This window comes from Podarcis melisellensis (assembly GCF_964234715.1).
Source record: "Podarcis melisellensis genome assembly, chromosome: 5".
Lineage (NCBI taxonomy): Eukaryota > Metazoa > Chordata > Lepidosauria > Squamata > Lacertidae > Podarcis > Podarcis melisellensis.
In genome coordinates this window covers 41,077,152-41,102,390 of record NC_138537.1, presented here as the reverse complement: position 1 = coordinate 41,102,390, position 25,239 = coordinate 41,077,152, and the positions used below count along the sequence as shown (strand labels likewise).

Below are 25,239 nucleotides of genomic sequence, written 5' to 3'. Positions count from 1 at the left end.
GGCTAAAATTACTTCCAGAAGGCCCGTTCATTGAACATTCATGCTGATTTAACTGCACAAAGTTTATGGGAGGTTATAAGATGTCCACTGTTCTTCGAGTATTAATTCTGATTTATTTGTTGGGAGGTTATATGAGTGTAGTGCAGCCTAAGTGAGATCAAGCAGTTGTTATTTTCACACCACTTTCCTTACTGCAGAAAGTCAGGTTGTTTTTGGAAGCGCCTTCCAAAAGAGCACCAAATCCACTTCAGTTGTACAACGTGAATTTGCCAGTATGTGACTGAGCCCCACCCACGAAAAAGCAACAGATTAGAAGTGCCCTGGGTCTTTTTTTTTTTATGTGGGAAGCCTTTTGCTGCTGCCTTTCTCACCTCCCATCTCCCTTTTGATGCAAAATGCCTTCCAAATAAGCAGAAGACACAGAGAGCTATCTTCTTCCCCACTATGCTCCATTTAAACATCTTCCAAAAGGGACACAGTACAGCGACCTTACTACACAATGGAGAATGACGTCTGCTTACAAACTGTTAGATATCAATCCACGCACTAATCGTCTTTGAAAAACCAGCATTACAAACACTGGGGAAATCTGGGCATTTCAAAATCTTTTATTTCCAGAGAATAACAAGAAGCACAAATCCTCTGGTGTGGGTGCTAACAGTTGGTGTTTACAGATGGCTGAAAGAATCCTCTCTGTTCTAAAATTGGCTACATGTGAAAACCTGAAGTCCATGCAGGGTGTGATATCAAATACCTGGGAATATTTCAAAGCTGGGGAAGAGGAGGAGAGGGAGGGAGGGAGAGAGAGAGAGAGAGAGAGAGGAGGAGGAGGAGGAGCAAAGAAGCAAAGAGAAGCAACCAGCCCCTTAGAGTCTCACATACATTACAGGAGCTTTTTCATAAAACACTTAGCAGCCTCAGCAACAAGAATATAATTGCAAAGATTTCTGCTTTTGGGATGGTAAAACATGGTGAGTAGGATCTTTTGTTGCCTTGTCTTTTTATTAGGTTTTTTGGTGCAAGGGTGTGGTGTGTTTGTTTTCTTTGTCCCAGTGGCAGTGTGTGTGTGTGATTATTTTGGGCTAGTTGCTTCTTCGTTGCTCTTCTTTCTGATGCCGGACCTTAATGTGCTTATTCATTCTTTGTGTAGGCACTGAACAGCAAAGGTGATGAGATCTGGCAGGGTGGAAGCTTTGCGGGCTAATACAGCGGGCTGCCAAATACAGCCAGAAATGAAATGCTGATTTCATCTCAGGTATACTGCAAAGATTTTTGTTGTTGTTGTTGAGCTCTCTCTCTCCCCTCTGGAGGTAGGCTAGTGATTGGTTAGCTTACTGTGCTGGCTGCCATGCAGTTATTCCATAAGGTGTGAAGAAGAAGGGGGGGGATCTCTCAGCTTCAAGGAGGGGCGAGGGAGACCTGCATAAACTATTGTAGCACACTGTTGGCATGAAGGAAATCTTGCGAAGCAAATTAATTTCTTGCCCGCATTCCTGTGCGCTGTTATTCTTCCCCAGTCATCCATTTCTGCATTAGCTGTGAAAGAGTAATTATTGCAATTCTTCTTCGATCAGAGGATTGACACAGGGAGCTATCCATTGTGCTGATTGTCTGGAAATATTACTGTATATACCCTGCACAATAAAGAAGGGGGAAATAGTAATACCCCCAATACTGCCTGCTAATTCATTCTCACAAAACTGAAGATGTGTGATAACTAAGGCCTTTTCCAGCTACATAGCATCCTTCATTTAAATGAACAGTTGGCTTTGCTTCCTTTGAGATACAGATTTCTCATTCATACTTTACTGAAAAAAGGTCTACACAGATAGGTTTAATACTGTAAAAATATAAACAGTTTAAATGTTCAGAGGATTTGCAGTTTTTATTTCCTGAGCATATTAAGCCTGAAAAAACTCCCAATGGAGATTTACATGTTTTGGCCAATTCATGAGGAAATCAGAGACTGACCTAAAATGATATTCAAATTAGAAAGCTATTTTACCCTAGAGAGGCAGATGATAAAGAGGGCTGATGAAACCAAAAGAAAACAGTGCTCCAAGCATGTAGGATGCTTTAAGGATGGGAGCCTATGTTGCATTATTCTATTTAGAATGATGATAATAACACACAAATAACATTCTTGTCTGACAAAAATCCATTGTGTCACCTTTTTTCAATTTTTCTTTCAAAGGGAAATGGAGAGGCTATTATTAGAGCGATCAGTTTGAGCAGTGAGATGATCAATAGTTATTTAAATGTATCTCTGCATCACACTCTAAATAAATAGAAGAGTAATTTGTCAAATTGGCGATAAGCCTTAATATCAATAAATACAGTTATTAAACTGTAAAATAAAAAAATTGTGATATCTATATGCATTGCATTTAGAATGTGAGAATTAAAATAGAGAATAAAAATATGTAAATACTCTCAAGCCATTTTCATCTTAGCTTTTTTTTTTTAAAAAACCCATAACAACAAATAGAATAGGCAACAATCTCAATGAATAATGTCTTTAATAAATTGCCATTAAAGCACACTATGTGAGAGATAATGATTAAATCTTTTAATTAAATTGTGACAGTGACAAATGCACAATTTGAAAAGAAGCTTTAGAAAAAAGGAATGAAAACTACAGTCCTTTTTTCAATGATGATTAAAGCTGTTTCCCCCCCTAATCCTTATAACCAAGCATCAAAAAGCAGAAAAGTAACCTGAGATTCTAGATATAAGTCCAGCTCCTGAATAACAATACATATAAAAATCCAATGGCAGATCTCAAATGGGCCATTTTTAATGCAACACTATACCTGTCTACTTAAAAGTAAGTCCAAATTAAGTTAAATGGGTCTTAAAGACTGCAGCTTTAATTCAATAAATCTAGGATACACTGTAAAGCATAAAGCATTTGTTTGATTCTTTGATAAGTTAAATCTTTTAAAAATAAAATAAAAATGACAACATATTGTGCTTCTCTGTATCCTGACAATAAAGTAGGTTGATCTGCACTCCAAGTGCTGTATTTTAGCTGATATATTGCCCTTTAATTTAAGGAGACTTGGATTGATTCATACAATTATTTTTGGCACGGTTACAAATTTCCTCATTATTTTGGTATGATGAATAGTGGTCTGACAAACCCCAAGATAGAAACTTACACAGCCTAGCTAGTTTCCCCGCAATGGGGTCATACTCAGAGTCAATCCATTGAGTTAGGACTAACATGTCCATTGATTTCAATGGGTCTACTTTGAGGATAACTTAGAAAGATCCCAATGTTTTCCGTAATATGATATATAGCATACAATCTCACCAGATGCTGGAATATTCAAAAGGTCAGTGAAAATCTGGAATAACTTCACTATGTCAAAAATGGTCATATGGCTCAGTTTGCAAATGGTGAATATCAATATACTGTGGCTGCAATTATTTATATAACAGTTAGAAATAAAGCTGTGGCTTGATGAAAGATGACAGCAGAATGTGAGAGCAATGGAAAGCAAGCTATGATTGTTATTTGTAGTGGGAAAATTATAAATTTAGTATAAAAAAAATTAGTGTAAACAATTTTTCTAAAAACTATGATGCTTTATTGACTTCAGTGGAGCAATCTGCTATTTTCAGATTATAGTAGCAGTCTAATCTTGAAAGAGTCATGATGGAACAGGGAGATTAAGGGCCAGGTCATCAAGTTAATCTAAATTTTGAAAAACAAAATACATTCAAGTTGCTATTGACCAAACAACCATTCTTCAAGCACAACACAGCAGGTGGAAATGTCTTGCACAAAGGACTAAACCAGTTCTGCAGCACAGTACTCAATCTAGAACCAGGATATTCAAAGTGCACAGCACGTTTCTAAGAAGGCAAGAGGAGTTACTTCCTGACCTTGCCACAACCCACTTTGAACATCCTGATTGGATCAGGAAACATTATTTGAACAGACACTACTAAGTGTCTCACCACTTATTGTCATTTTAGAGGGAACATGGAAGCAAGAACTTGAATAAATCTAGATGTGTTAGTTTTGCTTAGGACATTTTAAGCCTTTGCTTCTTGACTTGGGTGGGTATAAATAATAAAATTATTATTATTATTATTATTATTATTATTATTATTATTATTGTTGACTTTTAAAATCCTGATCTTAGACAAAGTCTCCCAGAAGTGTTGTTTTTTTTGGTGGTTGCTTGCTACCAAGTGAATCCTGGAGGTACTCCTTAAGTTTACTCTTTGTTTTGATTGTAGATCCAAATGTGATGAGACAACATGGAGTTCAAAAGAGGAAAAACCTTTATAAAATCCAGCATGCAGCTGACCCATGAGAAATTACCTTTAGTGAGCTTGAGTCCTGGGGAAAAGGGCAATGTAGGAACAGACATAAAAGAAAAGAGCCACCCTGCAATTGAAATCCAAAAAGCAAATTTTTCTGCCGATAGAAGCGACAGCTTTTCCAACAGCTCAATCAAGACTGGATCTAGTGAGAGCATCCTGTTGCTCCCAGAATCCTTCTACAAACCTGTTCGGAAAAGTAAAACCCACGACTGTGTTCTGGGAGGTGTGGACAAAACTGAACACTGCAGCTACAATAACAAGATCTCGGAGGAAGGTTATGCAGCTCCTGGGAGAGGTAAAGGGCGGATGATCAACAGTGCCAGCTTTTCTGGAATTGGGAACACACAGAATTCCAGCAGCAAGAAAGAATCGGTGGGCAACTCGAGCCACTTCTTGAACAGCCCGCAGCAGATGATTGATTACCGAAACTTTGTGCCACAGGTGCCCTTTGTGCCAGCGGTTGCAAAAAGTATCCCAAGGAAGAGGATTTCCCTGAAGCGATCCAAAAAAGGCCTCCGGGATATATTTCACATGAAAAAAAACAAGCCAGAGAGTCTTTCCTTGCTGTCAGAGAAACAAAAAAGGCTGCCATTTCCAGGCTGCAAGTCAGAGTTGGCAGGCAGGTTCGGCAAGTATTTCTTCAAAGCCGGAGAAACGTTTTCTGCTGACTGTTTGGCACAAGAATTTTCTGATGGCGAGCTGCTCTCAGAGTCCTCCTATGAGTACTCCAGTGCTCTGTGCGAAGATGTTGCTTCCCTGAAGAGCTTTGATTCTCTCACTGGGTGCGGAGAGATCTTCGCAGACGAGAGCTCAGCTAATATGGAACTGGAGGTTAGCAAAGAAATCTCGCTCAGGCAATCGCAACAGAAAGATAGTCCTGCTCTGGGAACCTTTCAAGGGGGAGTGGAACAGCTTGCATCCCCAGCCCAGAATGAAGCAGGAGACTTTGCAAAACTTTGGGACAACATCAACAAATCAGTGCAGCTGCATCAGAAGACCCTGTTTGATAGGAGGCTTCTGAAAATACCCAGTAGTGAACTGGGAAAGTCTAGAAATGAGACCAGTGCCTCAGTGACTGATCTGCTTTCTTCCCCTGACTCTTCCAAAGAGAGTTCCATAGATACAGGGACCCCAAAGAGTGACAACCAGGAGTCTATGTCAACCAGTGATGAAGGGTACTATGATTCATTTTCTCCTGGGCAAGATGATGAAATAAGGGAGGATCAGTCCCCTGGGGTACCAGGTAGGTTTCCAAGAGACAGTTATAGTGGCGATGCCCTTTATGAACTATTTTATGATCCCAATGAGGCTCAGATCAGCCCAGTTCTAGATGATGACCTATGTATGTCTGAAAGCACTTCAGAAAAGGCCATTGAAATCCCTTTATCAATTTATAGCTTTCACGTAGGGTCAGAAGAAAATATGGCTTCTCAGCCAGCCATTGACATAATCAGTCAAGGATTCCTTCACAGCACATGGAAAGGGAAGGAATGCTTGCTTAAGCTCTGTGATACAGAGCTCTCCCTGACCATGGGAATCATCAACTGGCTGAGGAAAAACCCAGGCTTGATTTCCCCCCAAGACTTTCCCAAGAACCCTCCCCCACAGATGGAGAGAGATGGTGAGCCAGTGCCCACCAGTCTCAGCACATGCCCAGACATGTGTAAATCAGCTTTTGAGGAAAATAAAAACAACACAGAGACATCTCCAGCTGACTGCAAAAATGGAACTGAGGTATATTCAGCGGACAGAACTGAACAAAGCCAAAGTGATGTTCCTTCATGCAGCTCAACTCAAGAAAGTTCTCAAGATAGGGAAAGAAATTGGAGTGCAATGTCTGGGCTAACAACAGACAACAGCATATCATGCGACACACAGAGATCAGAGAGTTGGGATGATCTCCTAATGAGCTCTTCTTTAATGGAGAAGATATCTCTCATAGAAGAATGCACAGATTCTAGCAATGAAACTCTTTCACTAGAAGTTTTGAATCTGGAGACAATTTGCCCAACTGATGATAACCCACTGGTAATGGATAACCATGATGCAGAATCATGTTCTTCTTATATGACTGCTGCAACATCTCCAGATTCTCTAGAGACCGGAGAGGAAAATGAGATGAAGGATCAAACCTGGTCTGATGAATGTGACAAGCCAACTGAGCCACTGAATCTCAGTCATTCCCAAAGCCAGATCAGCCAGACATCCAAGGAGAGTGACACGAATGTAATGAGGCTTTTGGAAGATTGTGTCACTCAGGTTGCTTCCTTAAAGATCAATCATGACTCTGCAAGTAATCACTTGGAAGATGATTGCGTTGGAAATGAAGTGAGCAGTGATACAGACGCTATAGTTCAATTCACAAACCAAATACAAAATGAATGTAGCTGTATAAACCCAAGCCCAAAAGGTTCTTCCAGCCACCCTTCAGGCCACTGTAACATTGAGTTAAATATTGGAGCTAGTGTTACATCTCTCGCAAATCAAAAGGAAGGTCTCATTTGTTTTGAAGATCAGAAAAACACAAGTATCCTAAACTGCATGGGTCCAGTTGCAAAAAACAAACTACCCTTTGAATATGCCCAGTTGAATAATCAAGCCCTGTCCTATATCAAAGATTTCAGATTTGAACTCAGTGCTCAAAATTCTACCACCATGGCACACATTTGCAGGCCGACATTTTTGCCACTCTTTGGTTCCATCTGCTCAGACACAACTAGTGGCTTTTCACAGCCTTTCTGCGGAAGGAGCGGTTTGCTGGAGAAACATTCACAAGACCAAGAAGTTCCACTGAGCAGCACACCGTTATGTGGTTATTCAACGTTCCAGTGTAAAGTACTGCCAAAGGTGTCCACTCTTCCACTTTTAGAGGATGCTACCAAAGAGAGAGCAGTTATGGAGAAGACCCGTGATGACTTGCTGTCATAAGGTGAGTCCTTGAAGGAAGACCCTAAGTGCATTGAGACTCATTAGGAAGGCACTTACTTCCTGCCCACTCATTTTGCCATAGACAAAGCCTCTGAAGGGTTATTATTTACAATGTCTATATATTTGTACCCTCCAACTTGTCCCCCCAAATCCTACCCCCAGTTTTAGCAACTTTCTAGTAAGGATTAGATTAATTTACCTCTGATTACTGAGAGTTGTGGAAATATATGGGTTTGTGAAGTAAACCCAGAAAAACTGGTATCTTACGAACATTTTTGCTAGTCTGCATGCTCAGACATAAGGTATTTGTTGGCTGCATAAAAAGACACCACTCTTTTGTAACCTTTTCTTACTTAGTCACCTGGTTGGGAGAGACTTGTGTTTGCTACAGACAACCAGCGGGTGGGACTGGCCCCCCAGGTGACTTTGAGAAAACCACACCCACCTTTCCCACACCTGTTGTCATATATGAGATCAGGTTCAAGAAACCTCATGGCATAAATAAATTGTTCATTTTTTATATTGCTACTTATGGAACAACATAAATTTATTTTTATTTTACACATTGACACAGTAAACAAATGGGATATTTGCATTTAAAACATGAAAACATGTGCTGGATTTGGAATAGGAGTAAAAGCAGAAAGATGTTACGGATAAGTATTTAGGGTGTATATAGGATGTATCCTATGCCCTTTTAAAATGTTTTTTTTGGGGGTGTTATGGGGTTGTTGTTTTTATCTTGATCATATATTTTGTGGTTTTCTGTTCTGGTTTTCTTCTGCTAGCCACCTTGAGACCTCCGGGTATAGAGCGGTATTGAAATAATAATAATAATAATAATAATAATAATAATAATAATAATAATATAATAAAGGTCTGCAGCTAGGACATTTGCATGGTTTGGTAGAATCCATGACTGAAAGAGCCATGGGCACTTGTCCTCAGGAAGTCAGATACAGTGTTAAAAATGGAAGTGTACCCAACAGAGGTGAATTAGGGCTATCCAGATATCCCTTTATTTGCATATGCATGATAATGTATGCTCATGATGCTATTGGGGCAGTCATATGTAATCCCACTTTCAATACTATTTACGCCTGCGTAAGGTGGTCACCTCCTGCCAACCTAGCAGTTTAAAAGCATGTCAAAGTGCAAGTAGATAAATAGGTACCGCTCTGGGAGGAAGGTAAACGGCGTTTACGTGCGCTGATCTGGTTCGCCTGAAGTGGCTTAGTCATGCTGGCCACATGACCCGGAAGCTGTACGCCGGCTCCCTCGGCCAATAAAGCGAGATGAGCGCCACAACCCCAGAGTCGGCCACGACTGGACCTTTAAGGTGGTCACACTGCTTCATTCCCAACCAGGGCATATCCTGTAAGTTCCTCCTGAAAGCCCGTTACTCCTTATACCCTCCAGACTAATGTTTTATTGCAGGTGTATTTTGCAACATGCCCTTGACCCAACAATAGTGCTTTAATGGTGATTTCCCCCCTCTGTTCTGGTTTGTTCTGTGATGCTTCCCAAATGCTACCACATTATTGCTATATAGCCCAATGAAAGTGGGACAAAAAGAAACCAGAACATCTGTGCTATATAAAATTACAGGATATCAGCAGAAGTTTACAGGAAATGCACTGATTGGAAATGAAGCAGTGTGACCACCCCAAAGGTTTTGCAGATGCAAACAGCGGGATTGTGTGTGACTGCCCCCAATAGTGTAATGAGCACCAATCGTCCTTAAGATGCAATCAAAATAGTGGCTGGAGGGGGCTGTTCTCTTTTATTTTTGTCCTGGTTTTGTTGCTATAGCCCCTCAAGACAGCAATAATGTGGTAAGCAGGTATGGTGGTGGATTAAAGGATTAGATATAACGTTGAGGACGGCCTTCATGAGAAAACCCAGAGGGACTAAAGCTGAGGCAAACCAAGTGCTGAATTGTGTGGACCTAGCAGGAAACAAATCTTTTCTAGGCATGAGTTACTTTCTGGTAGTTGCAGAAAGCAGAAGCAAAGCAGACACAGCTGTCAGAAGCGGTAATGTACCCTATACTAGTGCTTTATGAGATTGTACCGCAAACTGACTTGGGGCATTTTCAAATACGTTGTTTCACTAGCAGCTGTAGCATGCCACGAGTTGTCAGTGTAGACACCTGCCAGACATGTCATTACAGTTTGTATGCTATAGTTAACTTCCCAAGGAAGGCATGACTTTTGCTCTCTGGAAAAAGAATGTACAGGTTACTCTAGATATTAATTTAATGGTGTACTGCTAAGGTTCATTTGCATAATTTTAGATATGTATTAAACTTGGAGGTCTTGGTGTGTGGGCTGGATTTTGGCATGCACCTGATTTATTGCTTGACTACATACAAAAGTCTTGATGTTCTTATTTTATTACTTCTCTGTAAACACATCTGAGAGAGAAAATCAGAACCTGGACATACAGGCTGCTTTGCTATAACGTAACTCCACTTCCTTGGAGGTTTTTAAGCAGAGGTTGAATGGCCATCTGATATGGCTACTTTAGCTGAGATTCCTGTATTGCAGGGGGTTGGACTAGATGATCCTTGGGTACCTTCCAAATTTATGACTCTATTATTGGCCCACCACACATAGAATCAACCCACATTTTAACATGCCTTTGGGATTGCTTCCCATGTTACATTTTTCACTATGAAGATTAAACTATATGCTTGTTGTTGTTTTTTATAAATATTAATATCAGTGTATTTTTGGTACTCCAAGTACACAGATCAAGGAATCTGTATATGCGGTGATTCCTAGTTCTGTATAATTGCCCCAGAACCTATGTGTGATGCCATTTATATGTTAGAAAAGATAATTTTTGCTAAGGAAAAGTAGCATGTGAGATGGCTTATTTGAGCTGGCTCAGCAGTTAGGAGGAGCTATTAATGTGTGCGATTTACATGGTAATTTGGCTGAAATGCATCATTTCATGAAACCTTTTGGAAACAACAGGTGAGATCATTGTCCTTATGATCTCATCAGATCTATGCAATCATAAATTATTATTTACCGTATGTTTCTACTGGTGGGAGAAGGTCCTATTTAGATGGTGGCAGCAGTTACCTGTGTACCACCGACTGATGGGCTGCAGCTGACAATATTTCTCAAGAGCAGATCTATAAGATCGTTGTGAGGTATGTCTGGCATTTTTAGTCTCTTTTTAGAAAAGCCTGAGATTTATTTCATATTGGAAGTGGGAGGAAGGTAGACCATATCTCGGAACTTACACTAGGCTGTTATTCTAGCCAACAGCACAGGAAATACCTCAAGGCAAAGATGATATCACTGATTTTTAATGAAGCTCTCAGAAAAGGCATTTACAGAATCCATAATCTAAAATCAACTTTATTCACAGCAAAAGTACTCAGGCTTCTTCATGAGATTATATGCATAAACCTTTGTCCTAATAAGGGGTATTCATATTTGGTGGCTAGATAACTGGCCTTAAAAAAAAAAGCATCTCTTCACAGATCCACTTTTCTTCCCTCTGTGTTACTACTAAGAGAAATTATGCATATTTCAGCTTTTGAAAGCATCTCCAAATCTTAAGACTTGCAGTTAAGCAGCATGGTCCGAGTAGGGCTATCAAGTAATCAGGGGGAAAACTGGCCTGTCATGCTCTTGCGATTTTAAAAGCAGCTCAGTCAGCAGAAATAAGAATAACAGAATGCTAGAATTGTAGCATTGGAAAGCGCCTAAAGGGTCATCTGGTCCAACCCCCTGCAATGCAGGAATCACAGCTGCTTTGCATTCCTGGACATCAAGCTGCTGCTGAAGAGACAGGAGCAGAGGTCAGCCAAAAACTGGCAACGTGGCTCTGAAATGGCATCTGATGGAGACTGCATCATTGCATGGGCAAGAGTCATGTTACAGTGGTACCACGGGTTACAGACGCTTCAGGTTACATACGCTTCAGGTTACAGACTCCACTAACCCAGAAATAGTACCTCGGGTTAAGAACTTTGCTTCAGGATGAGAACAGAAATCTTGCCATGGCGGCAACAGCCAAAAGTGGTACCTCAGGTTAAGAACAGTTTCAGGTTAAGAACGGACCTCCGGAAAGAATTAAATTCTTAACCCGAGGTACCACTGTACTGGATACTAATTTGCTACCAGAAAGACCAGATACTGCTTCCTAACTAGATAACCAGTATCCGACTGGTGATGCGCCCCAGACTCCGCAGGCATGCTTTGAGCGTCATCTAGCATGTGCCCAGAAAGGAAAAAATAGATGCTAAATTAAACAATTTTATACTTCATTAAGCATTGCTCCTTCCAGCTTTGGCTTTGTTTCACTGTACTGTCAGCATCTGACTTGTTCGCTGATTGTCACAGCAAATAATATTTAGCCTCAACTGGTCTCAAAGAGCAATCTCCCCTACCCCTGTTTTAATTAAATACATGTAGGCTTTTTGGACATGGGCTGTATAAGACATTCGGAGACATTGTTATAGTCCTTTCTCAAAATAAAACGATTGATTTGCTATCATGCCTCTTATTTCAGTAGGACGTTTCCATGGATACAGGCTTACAGGCTTGGCTTGCGATGCTCTGGCAATGCTGGAGAGCACTAAAACATATTCCTAGCTAGCCTGCTGTAGATCAAGGGTGTGAATGATTATTGCAAATCTGAAGTCAGGATCTGCTTTATATACTCCTTTTATTTTCTTTCTTTTTATAGCTTCATGAATGGATTTTTTTAAAAAAAGAAAGAAATAGTAAATTATAAACTGTGTGCAGTTGTATTGTCCAAGCGATGAGGATGCACAGATCACAATAGTATTCCTGTTACATTAAAATAGGCGCGAATACCCTAAGATAAAATGTACAGGCGGTTTGCCTCTTCAAAGCCTGTCAATTAAATATTTCCCCGTGACCAATACTTCCATAACTGGGTTTACATTTATAAACCATATTGAATATGATGCAGTATGATTAAGAAATGAAGTGGGGACAAAAAGGAGGCAGGGAGGAATCTGGGTAGCTGGTTTTACGTTAGTTGAATTATCTTGTGAAGACTATTAATGTAAATTCCAGAGTGCAGAAGGCAAATCAGCTGGTGTTCATTCTTTTTTTCTTTCTGAACCTTTTCAGAGTCTCGTCATACGTTACATGGCAAATGCTTGATTTCTCCTCCATCTGTATGCATGGTAGGCTGCCATGACCAAACGCAGCTCCCTGGCAAAAGCACTGGTATGACATACTCATCTGCTGCCTGCAGACACTAGTTTTACAGGCACACTGAACTATGTGTGAAGTGAGGGAGCCTAAGGAGTGTAGGGATGGCAGAGTGTGTCTGTTTCACTCCGTGTCAATATTGCATGTGTTCTGTTATCTCATTAATCCGTAATTAAAATAAAAATCTGGGCAGAAGTTAAGATTTAAATACAGATTTAAATGCTTACCTAAAAATACATAACTGAATATTTATTTTAACCTGCAGTTCCCCCCTGAAAGGCATATTTTAAAATGTATTTACGTGCATTCCTATAATGCAAAATTCAGAGAACTGCAAAATTGAAAGGGTAATACTGTTCCAAGCTGTCTATTAGTCTTGGAGGTGAAGATGAGTCCAGTTTGTTTGCAAATGGAAATAACATTCTCCCCCATCCCTAATCCTAGGTGTGCTAATTAGGAAGTCTCATTGACCTCAGAGAACTTATGATGTTGTCATCTCACTGTTAGACCATGAGCTCAGACGCATGGCTAGCAAAGTGACTTTTTGACACTAGCCAGGTCCGCAGAGGCTCATCAGGGATCAGAGCTTGAAATGGCCATTTGAGTACTTCATACTATTTCCCCTGGGATAGCTCAGTTGGTAGAGCAGGAGACTCTTAAGCTCAGGGTTGTGGGTTTGAGCCCCACATTAGGCAAAAAGATTCCTGCATTGCAGGGGATGGATTAGAGGACCCTCAGAATCCCTTCCTGCTCTGTGATTCTGATTATGATGGGCAAAATGGCAACACAGATAATTACTTCCTTACATACTAGGTCGGGGTGGGGAACCCTTTTAGCCTCTTTATCTGGCCCGATCCCCACAGGCCAACTTTGAGAGGTGGACAGAAGAACCCACCTGTCAATCATTTGATGTCATAAAGACACCAGGTGATTTGCAGGTAGGTTGCCCTGCCTACCTGTCAAAGTTGGCCCATGGGGATGGGGCCAGTCTGCAGTGCTTCCCCAGGACCTGGCAGCCAGCTGGTTGCTGGGCATTTGGGAACTGCAGTACAAGGGCTTTGTTGCTCCAACTGCACCAGGCAGATTCCATTGAAACCTCTGTGAAAAGATAGCATTTTCAACCTATTTTAGCAGAGGTTTCAATGGAACCTGCTTGGTGCTACTAGAGCAGCCCAAGCCCTTCTGCCCATCAGCTTTTTTGTAACTAGGTCATGTGAATCAATCCTAATGCTCTTCCAAAACTTTTAGTGGAAAAGAAGCCCACAGAACTGCAGTAGTAATTGCACGGCAATTGGATTAAGCTTTCTAAAGTTGAAGAAAATGATCCCAAGAAGACAGACCACCCTGTGAATTCAGTTAGGACAAGACAAGCCTTCTCAAACAGCATGCAGATTACAGTGCTATTACTGCTTTTTTTTTTTTTTTTTTGCTGTGCCCACTGCAGGCATAATAAAGAATGATTATAAGCCACAATAGATTTCGGTGGGACAGGTAAGTGCACATTAAAGTCTATCCCATTGGACTAAATGGGATGCAGAAGTGCATTACTTCGGCTGGATCGTGTCCACTCTTTGGGTGGATGGGGCATTCTTAATTTGAGAAGAAGGCCACCAGAGAAATGATAGATAATATCAGAATACTGAAGGAGCATCTCCATCCCCATTGTCCAGCCTGACACTGAGGTCCTACTCTGAAGGTCTTCTGGTAGTTTCCTCACTGTGAGAAGTGAAGTTACAGGGAACCAGGCAGAGGGCCTTCTTGGAGATTAAGAACTACACAACTTTTAGAAGACATCTGAAGGCAGCCCTGTATCAGGAAGTTTTTAGTGTTTGATGCTTTTTTTAGACAATCCCCAAAGCTGTTGAGCTGCTTTTGTTTTGTTTTTTTTACAAAAACGCCAAAAAACTTGCAGTTTTTTGATTGACTTGCCTAAGATCCAGGACAAAGTGCCACCTTTCAGAAATTCCCCCGGGACATCAATCCAGAAGTCCCAAATATTATTGCAATGTATTGCAGCAGTAAATAAATGGATGCCATTCAGAATCTTTCTCCCATGCCCAAATTTAAAAGCCCAGCTAAATGCTACATTCATGATAAAATGCTAGTGGTGTTAAGGCTCAAACTAGATCTGCTACAGGCCAGGCAGGTGTTCTGTTTGGGGATCTCCCCTTTTCTCTTGGCTTCCTGTTATTTGACTTTGCTGCTTGAATTGGCTCCATTTATTTCCCCCCTTCTCTATGCCTCCTTGTCTGTTTTCTTCATTTTGCCCTCTGTGTTTTCTGAGACTCTTCCATTAATGCTCCTTTTGTGCTCCTGACACCCCTCCTTTAATTTGGGAGGGCATTTGCTTCTCTCCCCAACATTCCTTTTTGTAGTAATTTGGTACTGAATCCCTGGTCTGCTTTCCCCTTTTGTGGCTTTCTTAGCAGCTGCTCTTTGGCAAGCAAATCTACTGTACGCCGTGATCTCTCCCTTCTCTCATTGCTGTTTGTTTATTTTTGGTACTCTGTAGAACTTAGGAAGCTGCCTTATTCTCAGTCAGAAGAGTAGACCATCTAAGCTCAGTATGTATGTATGGGTGGTATTCAGTGCTAGTCCTCCTCAGAGCAAACTCCCTGAAGTTAATAAACATGACCAACACCCCATATGCACTATACAATTAAAGCAACATCATACCATTTAACAGTCATACCTTCCTCCAGAGAATTATAGGAACTGTAGTTTGTTAAAGGTGCCGAGCGTTATTAGGAGACCCCTGTTCCCTACACAGAACTACATTTTGTAAGGTTCACTGAGAAGAAGAATTGATAATTAAACCACTGTGAGAATTGATGGTACAATTGCCAAAAAATAAACTTTAAAACAAAGCTGATCCCCAAGAAGCAACAATAAAACACCAACACTCAAATGCCTGAGAGTAAAGAAAAGTTTAAACCCAGCAGTGAAATGATGTCCAAGTTGCTCTCAGACAGGCCTCTTTAGGGAGAACAGCCCTTAGATGGGGAGCCAGTGCGGAAAAGGCCCTTTGACTTGGCACAACCCTCTGAACTTCTACAGGAGGAGGTGCTCAGAAAAGGGCTTCTGGTTACGATTTAAAGGTCTGGCAATGTTCCCAAGGTGGACGCTGTTCCACAATGCACTGGGTCTAGAAGTGTACTGACAGCCAGCGTGGCCAAATCAGATTCAGTGTTATATCTTCTGACTATGTAGTTTCAGGCAGAAATCTGTGGTGGTTAGAGTGTTGGGCCAGGAATTTGGAGAGCCAGATTGAAATCCTCACTCAAGAAGCTCCTTAGGTGACGTGGGGGCAGTCCGGCTAGACACAAGGCAAGGCAGGGTTCAGATTGAATGCTGGGCTGGATACAAAGCAAGGAGAGATGGGGTTTGGGGTGGGCAGGGCTGTGGGAAACACACAGACAAAAACCGGATTCTTGATCTCGAAACCCTTCATGAAAAATTTGGTTACAATATCTGAAGAGGTGTCCAGAAGTGCAGAGAACAGACAATGAGACAAGCAACTTTCCAAAAAACACAGGAGGTAAAGTATATGTAGAGTAATTATTTTTATTTTTTAAACGATCGTGCCCACAGATATACAATCTAAACAACAACACCCCAGGTGGGGGGCAGAAGGAGAGCAAGAGATCAGAGGCCAAAGGATCAGAAGAGAAGGCACAGGGTTGACCAGTATTTAAATAATTGCAAAGAAGGACGAGAGGAAATGTTGGGACACGATGGGTTTCAGAACAAAAACAAGACTGCAAGAGAGAAAGGATGGAGATGTAAAAGTTAACAAGTAACCTGAGGCTTAGCTGGGTTGAAATAATGTCATCAATTAGAAGAGCAATCCTGTATACACCAATTGCAGCAGGGATGGCATCACTATGCTGGTGTAATGGACATCAATTCAGGGAGGAGGGAAACACACAGTCACAAAAGATAAAATCAGTGTAAATGTGGCAGTGACTATGCCACCAAAATCGACCAATGAAAAACTGTGCTTGGAAGGAACAGAAACTAATAATGTTGGGAGCATGCCTTCAGCACACACCCCTGCACCAACACCCACACCCTGAAATATCATGCCACAGCACTGCCTGTGCCATCAGCCCCACTTGGCACAGTCCATGACCACTCTGCTACTGTCAGTCCCAGGCATGCAGCTGTTTTGATTTCCTTATGCTGCTAGCAGCCACCAGTCTGGAGCACACTGCACGAAGGTAAGGAAGGAGAGCCCACAACACAGCTTGTTGGGTAGGATGTCTAGAGAGAGCAGAAAAGCCCCCTTGGAACGAGGGTTCAAGACCCACCTAGGAAAGGAAAACATTCTTGTGGCTTGCAGAGCAAGTGCATCCCAAGGGGTCACATTTATTAATTACATTTAAACCCCAACTTTCTTCCAAGGAGCTGAAGGTTGCACATATAATTTTCCTCCTCCCTGTTTTATCTTCACAACAACCCTGTGGGGTAGGTGCGGCTTAGAGGCAGTGACTGCCCCCTGGTCACCTAGCAAACTTTGTTGTGGCTCTGTGGGGATTTGAACCTTAATGCTAGCCTAGCACAGTAACTACTGCAAAGCACTGCCTTTCTTATAGGCTGGTACAGCAGTTGTTGGGTCCTCATTTTATCTGCATCTTTGCTGGTGCAGCAACTCGCAAGATTGAGCTGCCAATCCAACGTCTTTCTGTAGAGAAAGCTTTGGTGGTGGTTGTCCTCATTCTTTCTCACAGCATATTAAGAAAATGATCATTACTGGCACAGAATTTAATGTATTATTCAAAAGCAAAGAGGGAAGCTTTTTTTTTTTTTAAAAAAAGGAAAAAGCAAGCAAGCCAAGCTTTCATATCAATAATTCAATCCCTCCACAGCTATAGCACTAGTTTTGCCACTTCACTCCTGGCTATCTCCTCATACATAGTTAATGTTTAGATGCCCCACTGCATACACCACGGCAGATGGAAAGAGCTGCCACGGTTTAACACCAAGTGAACCATTTATTTATTGTATTTATTCCAGTCATTTATATCCTGCCTTTAAGGAGGTTTATGAGTAAAGTCAAAATACAACAATAAAAAGGGCTATAAGTCCATTTCAAAATCTACCCGCCAAGATCCTTCCCACAGGGCATTTGGGCCTGCAATGAGAGAGCAGGTTCTGATGTCTTCTTCCCCTCCATTCATTTCACACAAGATGGTCCAGGAGGGAGAGAGGAAGACAGGGGATGAAGATAACATCAGGCACCTGCTCTCCTTCAATAATGTACTTAGTTTAGATTTCTTTTCCATCCATTTTGCCCCCAAAGACTCAGGATAGAGATACAATGCAATATAGCTGAAATCAGTTATCACTAAATGTTGATAGTGCTTAGTATTTGGACTGACCAGGACCAAATGATGTGAGAAAGCCTCTTCCGTGGTTTTATAGCATGCTCCTATGCAAGAAATATTAAAATAGAACACAAACATTATTAGAGGTAATGTGTGCTTAGTGGCTGATGTGCATACCAGCTGGGCATTGTGCACATTCACCGCACCTCATGGAATATGTGTTCATAATCTATCCATGAAAGAGGGAGTTGTGCACCATTCCCAGTCAATATACATATTCTCCAGCAGGCCTTGGGAAATGTGCATACCTCAATAACGTTTTGTACATTCTCCAGTCAATATGCATAATCTCCAATAGGCCCTGGTGTCTTTGCATATCTCAACTGCAACTCCTTTAGACAATATGCATAATCTCCAAGAGGCCCCTTTGATAGATATTTGTAAATTCTCCAGGCTATATGTCCTCCACCGCAGAGCACCTATAAACCACAAAGTGAGTAACAGGATAAACAAAACCTTGGTGAGAGTCTTATACAATAAATAATTTGATAGATTCACTCTGTTTGGCTTCAGCCTGGCAAGGGCTCACTACATCTCCCAAGATATACTGCCACATTTTGTGGTTGTGGATTGGAAGGTAAACATGATCAGAAGCAGCAGGTGGAAGAAAAAAACATTTCAGCCAGCAGAGGGCAGAGTGTCACTAACATTTTTATTTTATTTTTTGATCTTCCAATTTCTTGTATGACTCTTGTTTTCTAGCCAAAACAACACTGGTGTAGGAGAAAAGAGAAAGTAGCACAAATATTTGAACTGGCCTTCCAAGATCAAGTCAGGCTGAGGAGGTGAACAGCTTATGAAGCCCATGAAGACAAAAATGGCCCAAAACTGTGTAGAAAGGTGTTTCTCCATGATAAGCAACCCTCATGAGTGCACAAATGGTAATGCAGAAAGGAAACCCAGTTAAATACACGCACACACACACAAACTACGCAAAAATGTAGTGGCAATGAAGGGATAAAATAGACTCAAATGATTGCTCCCTTAACTAAGAAAGTCTGGAAACAATTACAAACAAGATTAATTGGAATGATGTACTCTCATAAAATTATTAGAGAGGAAATAGCTAAGTGGATTCCAATAGTAATCTATATTAAAAGAGAACTGGGTAGAACACATATGCTGTACTGAAGGAGAAGAATTTAAATTTAATGTATGTATATATGTATGGTAAAGGTAAAGGACCCCTGGATGGTTAAGTCCAGTTAAAGGTGACTATGGGGTGTAGCACTCATTTCGCTTTTCAGGCCGAGGGAGCCGGCGTTTGTCCACAGCTAGCTTTCCGGGTCATGTGGCCAGCATGATTAAACCATTTCTGGCATGATGGAACACCATGATGGAAGTCAGAGCGCATGGAAACGCCATTTTCCTTTCCACTGCAGTGCTACCTATTTATCTACTTGCACTGGTGTGCTTTCGAACTGCTAGGTTGGCAGAAGCTGGAACAGAGCAATGGGAGCTCACCCCATTGTATGGATTTGAACTGCCAACCTTCCGATCCGCAAGCCCAAGAGGCTCAGTGCTTTAGACCACAGGGCCATCTGCACTTGCCCCATGTCTGTCTGTATGTATGTATGCATGCATGCATATGTGGGTATGAGTGACTGTAATATAGATTGTGTGGATGAACGCTATATTGTTATTGTTACATAATTTATTTATTTATTTTAAATGAACATTAAGTGCAAAGTACTGTTATATAAAATAGGAATATATTTATTAAATCACTGCTTATTTATCAAAATCTAAATTTTCAAAAATGTTCACAATAGATATTGTAAAAGGCAAATAAAATAAGAAAGTACAGTCATATGGATGAATAAAGGATAAGGGAGTTTGGGACTGTTGGTGATCCCTAAATTAAATAAATTATAGCAAAAAAGGACACATAAATAACTCTCTCTATATATATATTGAGCAAAGGAGGCACAATAAGTTATCTTGCGATGCAAATAAGGGAAAGTTGTTCAGAAATACGGTAAACTTTACTGCATAAGCAGCTTTTCTTTAAATGTGAAAGAGGGAAAATGCATGAATGAGGAAGCCTAAGGAATAAATTAGTCTAAGGAATAGACAAAAGTCACAACAAGATTGCAAAGTCACAGAATGATTTATGAGGAGCAAGGAATTTCAGCCACAATAAAGGCCCCATTCACACAATCCTTTCGGTTGCCAGGCACAGCACATACCTTTGGTAAAGTATTGTGAGAACCAGCAATATACCTACATTTTGCAGCAATTTATATGATAGCTGCAGGAGTTAGTTTTCTGGCAGTGCTATGATAAAATATACATCTGCAACCAAGTATTTAATAATGTACATTTTGTTAATATAACACTTTCTCTGTTTACACAAAGCTGGCATACATGGATTTTTTTGTGGGGGGTGACAATGTCACTCTGCAATAAGAAATAGTGTTACCAATTTATGAGAGGTTAGTAGGAATATGAAAGGCCCAATCCCTCAATGAAATGAACTGAGTATGCATACAGTATTCACACAGAGTAATTGCTTCAGACCAATTTAGATTACTGCACTTTTATAATTATGCCACAATTCAAACCACTGCTTGGTGGTTGCTGAATTTCAAGTTGGGTGCATTGCTGAAGTCGTCTCATGGCTTCACATGTGAAAATCTGCAGATATGCTTTCAACCCATGTAATGCATTTTAATTGCTTTTCATTCTGAATTTTAAAATTGTTGTATCCTGCCCCAGGACCTGCTGGTGAAGGTTGGTTAATAAATATAGTAATAATAATTTTAAATATCAGTTTGGAAGCCTTCAGAATCATCTCTTCCCTTTGATTTAGATGAAAGAGAAGAAATGTCCTAGCGAAAGTTCTGGAGATAAAATGCATTACTTGGTGTCCAGTTCTTGCTCCATTTTCCAAATCTATAAAGGAAGCAGGGAATGTAGAGTGGGGGATATAGAGTGTTGCAGCTCCAAACAGGCCATATGGTGAGAGTGGCAGAAAGTTCTTCCCTCCAATTTACATTACATAGTGGGTTTCAGATAGCTGAGGCTGCATGTTCCATAGAACACTAGCCAAAAGGATTTGGTAGGCCTTTTGCTGGCAGTTTTTATTAACGATTGGGTGATGAAGAGTATATATATATATATATATATATATATATATATATATATATATATTAATTATATATACACACACACACACACACACATATATGATGGGAATAAAAGGTAAAGGTAAAGGACCCTTGACAGTTATGTCCAGTCGTGGGACTCTGGGGTTGTGGCACTCATCTCGGTTTACAGGCGTTTGTCCGCAGGAGGTTTTTCCTGGTCATGTGGCCAGCACGACTAAGTCGCTTCTGGCAAAACCAGAGCAGCGTACGAAAACACCATTTACCTTCCCGCCAGAGTGGTACCTATTTATCTATTTGCACTGTGTGTTTTCGAACTGCAAGGTTGGCAAGACCTGGAACTGAACAATGGGAGCTCACCCTTCCGCGGGCATTCAAACCGCCGAGCTTCTGATCGGCAAGCCCAAGGCTCAGTGGTTTACACCACAGCGTCACCTGCGTCCCTATGATGGGAATGGATTACCCACCCACCCCCCAAAAAAGAGGATAACATCAAAATAACAGTTTTTTGTTAAGTTTGGGATTCTGTACTGGAACAATCCAATTTACACTTCATATTGTAGAATAGTTTGGCAAAGGATTGTTATAGAATTACTGTAACATGGTGCCACGTGTTTCTTATGTTTCAGGAGTGATGCTAAAGATCCATGCTCTGCAAATGCCAATTTCTCACATATATCAGAATGAGGTAAGAGACTGGTGTCATCGGAAACAGAAACCCCATGAAGACACTGCTGCGGATGCACCTCCTAATGTCTTACCAGAAGAATGTGGATTTTAATGAACTTAATATTATAAGCTCTTGACACCTTGCCACTTGGTTCCTTGAATGGATGAGTGCAATGTATAAGGACATGCTTGCCCACAGATTCAGTCTTTTTGAGTTGGATGCAAATACTTGTTTTAGAATATAGATATACGCCAAAAGAAAGATTCTCCTGGTTTGGGTAATGTTGAAAGGCAGTGCCCCAGTCCAGCTAAGGCTGTGCACATTTTCTTCTGTGCTTACAGTGGATTTCTCTGCATGCAAAAGGGTGCTGCACACTTGTTTCCTGGACTGGAAATCCCACTGAGAAGCAAGTCTCAGTAATGTGATCATCAGCTTTTGAGCTTTCTGCTTCCCTATCCATTTCCCTGCATAAATGACTGATGCTTTTAATGATGATCTTGCTCCAGTCCTGGATGAGGCATTTCCCTCTAACATCACTAGGTGAATCAAATGCAAAACAACAGCAACAAAAAAAGTTACTAAGTGTGCTCATGATCTCGCTCAAGACAGAATGTGACCCAAATGCTGCTTTTGAAGCAATGGTTTAGAATGATGACCCTGTTCCAGTATATGTGCCAAAATTTCTCTAGATAGAAAAGAAAGCACACACTGACCTTACGAATCTGAATGTTCATTTAATGTTGCAACATGTTTTGCATTAGCAGAAATGAGTTCCCAGGGTGCTGGCCCTTTGCTACCATGCTGAATTAGCCAGTCATTATGCACTCAAACCGAAGTCAACCAAAATGAGTTTAACAAGATGTAACCCAGGCAAATATTCTCTCGATGGCTCAAATCCTTACTCTCCATTGCATATAAAGAAGGTCCCATTTAGCTGGGACCATCTTCTTCTTTTTTCTTTTGTTGTTTCTTGCAAGACAGGAGCATCTTTCCCAGACCAGTCACATCTTCAGTGGAAATGTTTGCAGTAGAATACCTAGGCAAAGTGGCTGTTTTTTTCGATTCTGATACTCCAGTATTCAGAAAAGAATGATAGCACTTACTTTAGATGCTCTGAAGTAATAAAAATAATATTGTTGCATCTAAGATATATTCAGATAATAGACCCACTGAAATCAATGTTCTTGATTAACTTCAGTGCATTTATTCCAATGGGTCTACTCTGAGTATGACTTAGCTGAATACAACACACAATTCCTCAGTCTCATATATCCATATGACATATCTCTTCTTGTATCATAGCTGTGCCTTCTATATCATAATTTATTTTTGTCGCTTGCATTGCATATTAAAATTACTTGAATTCTATGTTGAGATCTCTTCTCTTCTGCTTATTTTGTTGCTTTATTTTGGATATCATTCATTATACATCTTTTTCTAGTGCTGACAGCTCATTCTCCAATAACTGCCAATGTGTTGCTGCTTATTATTTCATCCCATCGTCTTGTGTAAAATTACATACCAGGACACTTATTTACCTTTTCTGTGACAATATGCTACTGAGGATACAAAGTACAAATGAATGCAGTGACCTGAGTTAAAGGAAGGAATTTGGTGACTCTGCATGTTCATATGGCAACATGAAGGATGTGCACAAAATAGAAAAAAATGAACTAGGGATTTTGCACATTGCCTAGTAAACATAAATAGTCTCCAGGGAATGTAGCTGAGGAATGTGCACAAGAGGACAATATTATTGTACATATTATCATTGTACATATTATCATCTTGGTGATTATGCACTGAGGAGAAAATGTTACTGTATAAAATGTGTATGGCAACAAATGAAACAGCTGTGATGAATTCACATTCCTCAACATCCGTTAGTGATTATCCATATTTTGATTGGGCAGTATGCAAACCCCCCTGTTGACCATGCCAATTTATGCATATTCTCCATGCCTTCATGAGAATATGCACAATTGCTGGTATGCATTTTTCCAGTCAACTCACATTGGTTCCAACATCTGTACACCTGACCTGATGTCACAAAGGGAAAGGGCAGACCGAAGGCTGTGGGAAGCAGGAGTCTGAAGGAGCAACAAGAGAAGGGCAGAAGGGATCAAACAAAGAAGGAATGGAGGAGGCAGATGGACAGATGTGGTAAAGTGAAGGATTATAGGCAGGGAGAAGTTGTAAAGAAGGAATGGTCCACAGCAGCCTTCCCAATCTAGTTTAGGACCAGTCCCATCAGCCCCAGTTAGCACATACAAAAGAGAGTGTAGTGGTTAGAGTGCTGGGAGATCAGGATTCAAATCCTGACCCAGCCATGAAGCTCACTGGGCAACCATTTATCAACCTAACCTACCTCACAGGGTTGTTGTGAGGATAAAATGGGGAAAGGGAGAACCTTGGGCTCCTTGGATAAAAAAGTAGGGTACAAATGTAATAAATAAATATGTATTTGGGTACCAGACAGGAAAAGTCTGCTCTGGACAATGTCTTCTTCCCAGCTTCCCCCTTGCCCTCAAACATTTAATCCATATGTTGGGGAAGGCTAGGAACTATATGAATTTCAAGGAAGATTGAAAATGAAGAATGGAAATGGGAAAATGGTGATGCAATGAAAGGCCTCCATGATGTCTTAGATACCACACACACACTCACTTGTAGCATTGGGCTATAAGTTTAGATAATTATTTTCTTTCCAGAATCTGGAATATTTTTTACGATCAAATGAGAGGTGAAGAGAAAGAGAAAACAGGAGAAACGAAAGTAGAAAATGGTATAGAAGTTTGAGATTAGCGGGAGTCAAGAAACAGTATCCACGGGGTGTGAAATCTAAGCAGCCAAAATCTGACCTCTGATATCTCAGCAGGTATCTCTCATGTATTTTAAAGCTTTTCTTCACAAACACAAGGACTAGGATCTGGGGGGCGGGCAGACCAAAGTAGGCATTTCCAGGTTGCTGGATTCTGTGATATGTGCTACACTGCACATTTGTGTCTGCCTGTAGACAAATGAAAAAACCCCCACAATAGAATGAAATCCTATACATTCCAAGCTCCAAATGGTTTAGGGATCAAAGCCAGTGTGAAGCCAGGCAAAAATCATAATTACTGAGATGTCCCCCTCAAATTCTAGTGAGTATCTGATAACACAGGTGTTCTTTTTGTGAAGTGCATAGTCGTGTGTGTCCCCCAAATTCTATTGAGGCCATGGGAACTAGGAAGGATTAACAACTCTCAGGTCTGCACTGTGTAGATTAATCATGTTAAGTGTATTTAAATGGCTAAAATAGCAAGCGCTCCCCTCATCCATTTATGGGGGATTTAATATAAACAACATGTTGTGGAGCTAATATTAGCTTGTACTTCTACCTTGGTGATAAGAAGATGTAGATGTAAATCTCATAACACTTGGGCAGAAGACAGATTCCTCAACATGAAATCATTCAAAGCAGGGCACACCATCACATATATACAGATATAGACGAGTGGATATATCACTGGCAGAGCTGATATAGATATATATAGCACACCAACAAATCCAATCCAATAAAGGCCAATTGTCAACCCACTGCATTGGGATATTTTGGGTAG

The 25,239-nt window shown here is 40.7% G+C and overlaps 2 protein-coding genes across 8 annotated transcripts in view; one reads left to right on the top strand and one right to left on the bottom strand.

Moving 5' to 3' along the window:
* The window catches only part of GPR148 (G protein-coupled receptor 148), a 103,467-nt gene that overhangs the window by 29,791 nt on the left and 48,437 nt on the right, over positions 1–25,239 (bottom strand). The window contains exon 3 of one of the 5 annotated variants that reach the window (XR_014168437.1): positions 1,486–1,634. The exons of 3 other annotated variants lie outside the window; for them this stretch is intronic. The gene's annotated coding sequence lies outside the window, so the exon portion shown is untranslated. Of the gene's footprint in view, positions 1–1,261; positions 1,635–25,239 lie in introns of those variants that run through there. One more of the 5 variants, XR_014168438.1, reaches the window with a different exon arrangement.
* On the top strand, positions 172–23,908 carry AMER3 (APC membrane recruitment protein 3). Of its 3 annotated transcripts, XM_081911537.1 has the most exons (5): positions 172–971; positions 1,151–1,255; positions 4,252–7,267; positions 13,918–13,964; positions 21,597–23,908. In XM_081911537.1, the coding sequence occupies exon 3, from the start codon at positions 4,273–4,275 to the stop codon at positions 7,264–7,266; it is 2,994 nt and encodes a 997-aa protein (XP_081767663.1). In that variant the 5' UTR covers positions 172–971; positions 1,151–1,255; positions 4,252–4,272; the 3' UTR covers position 7,267; positions 13,918–13,964; positions 21,597–23,908. The 3 variants fall into 3 exon arrangements, with proteins under 3 accessions (XP_081767663.1, XP_081767664.1, XP_081767662.1); XM_081911536.1 differs by lacking the exon at positions 13,918–13,964 and having other exon boundaries at positions 174–971; XM_081911538.1 differs by lacking the exons at positions 1,151–1,255; positions 13,918–13,964 and having other exon boundaries at positions 173–971.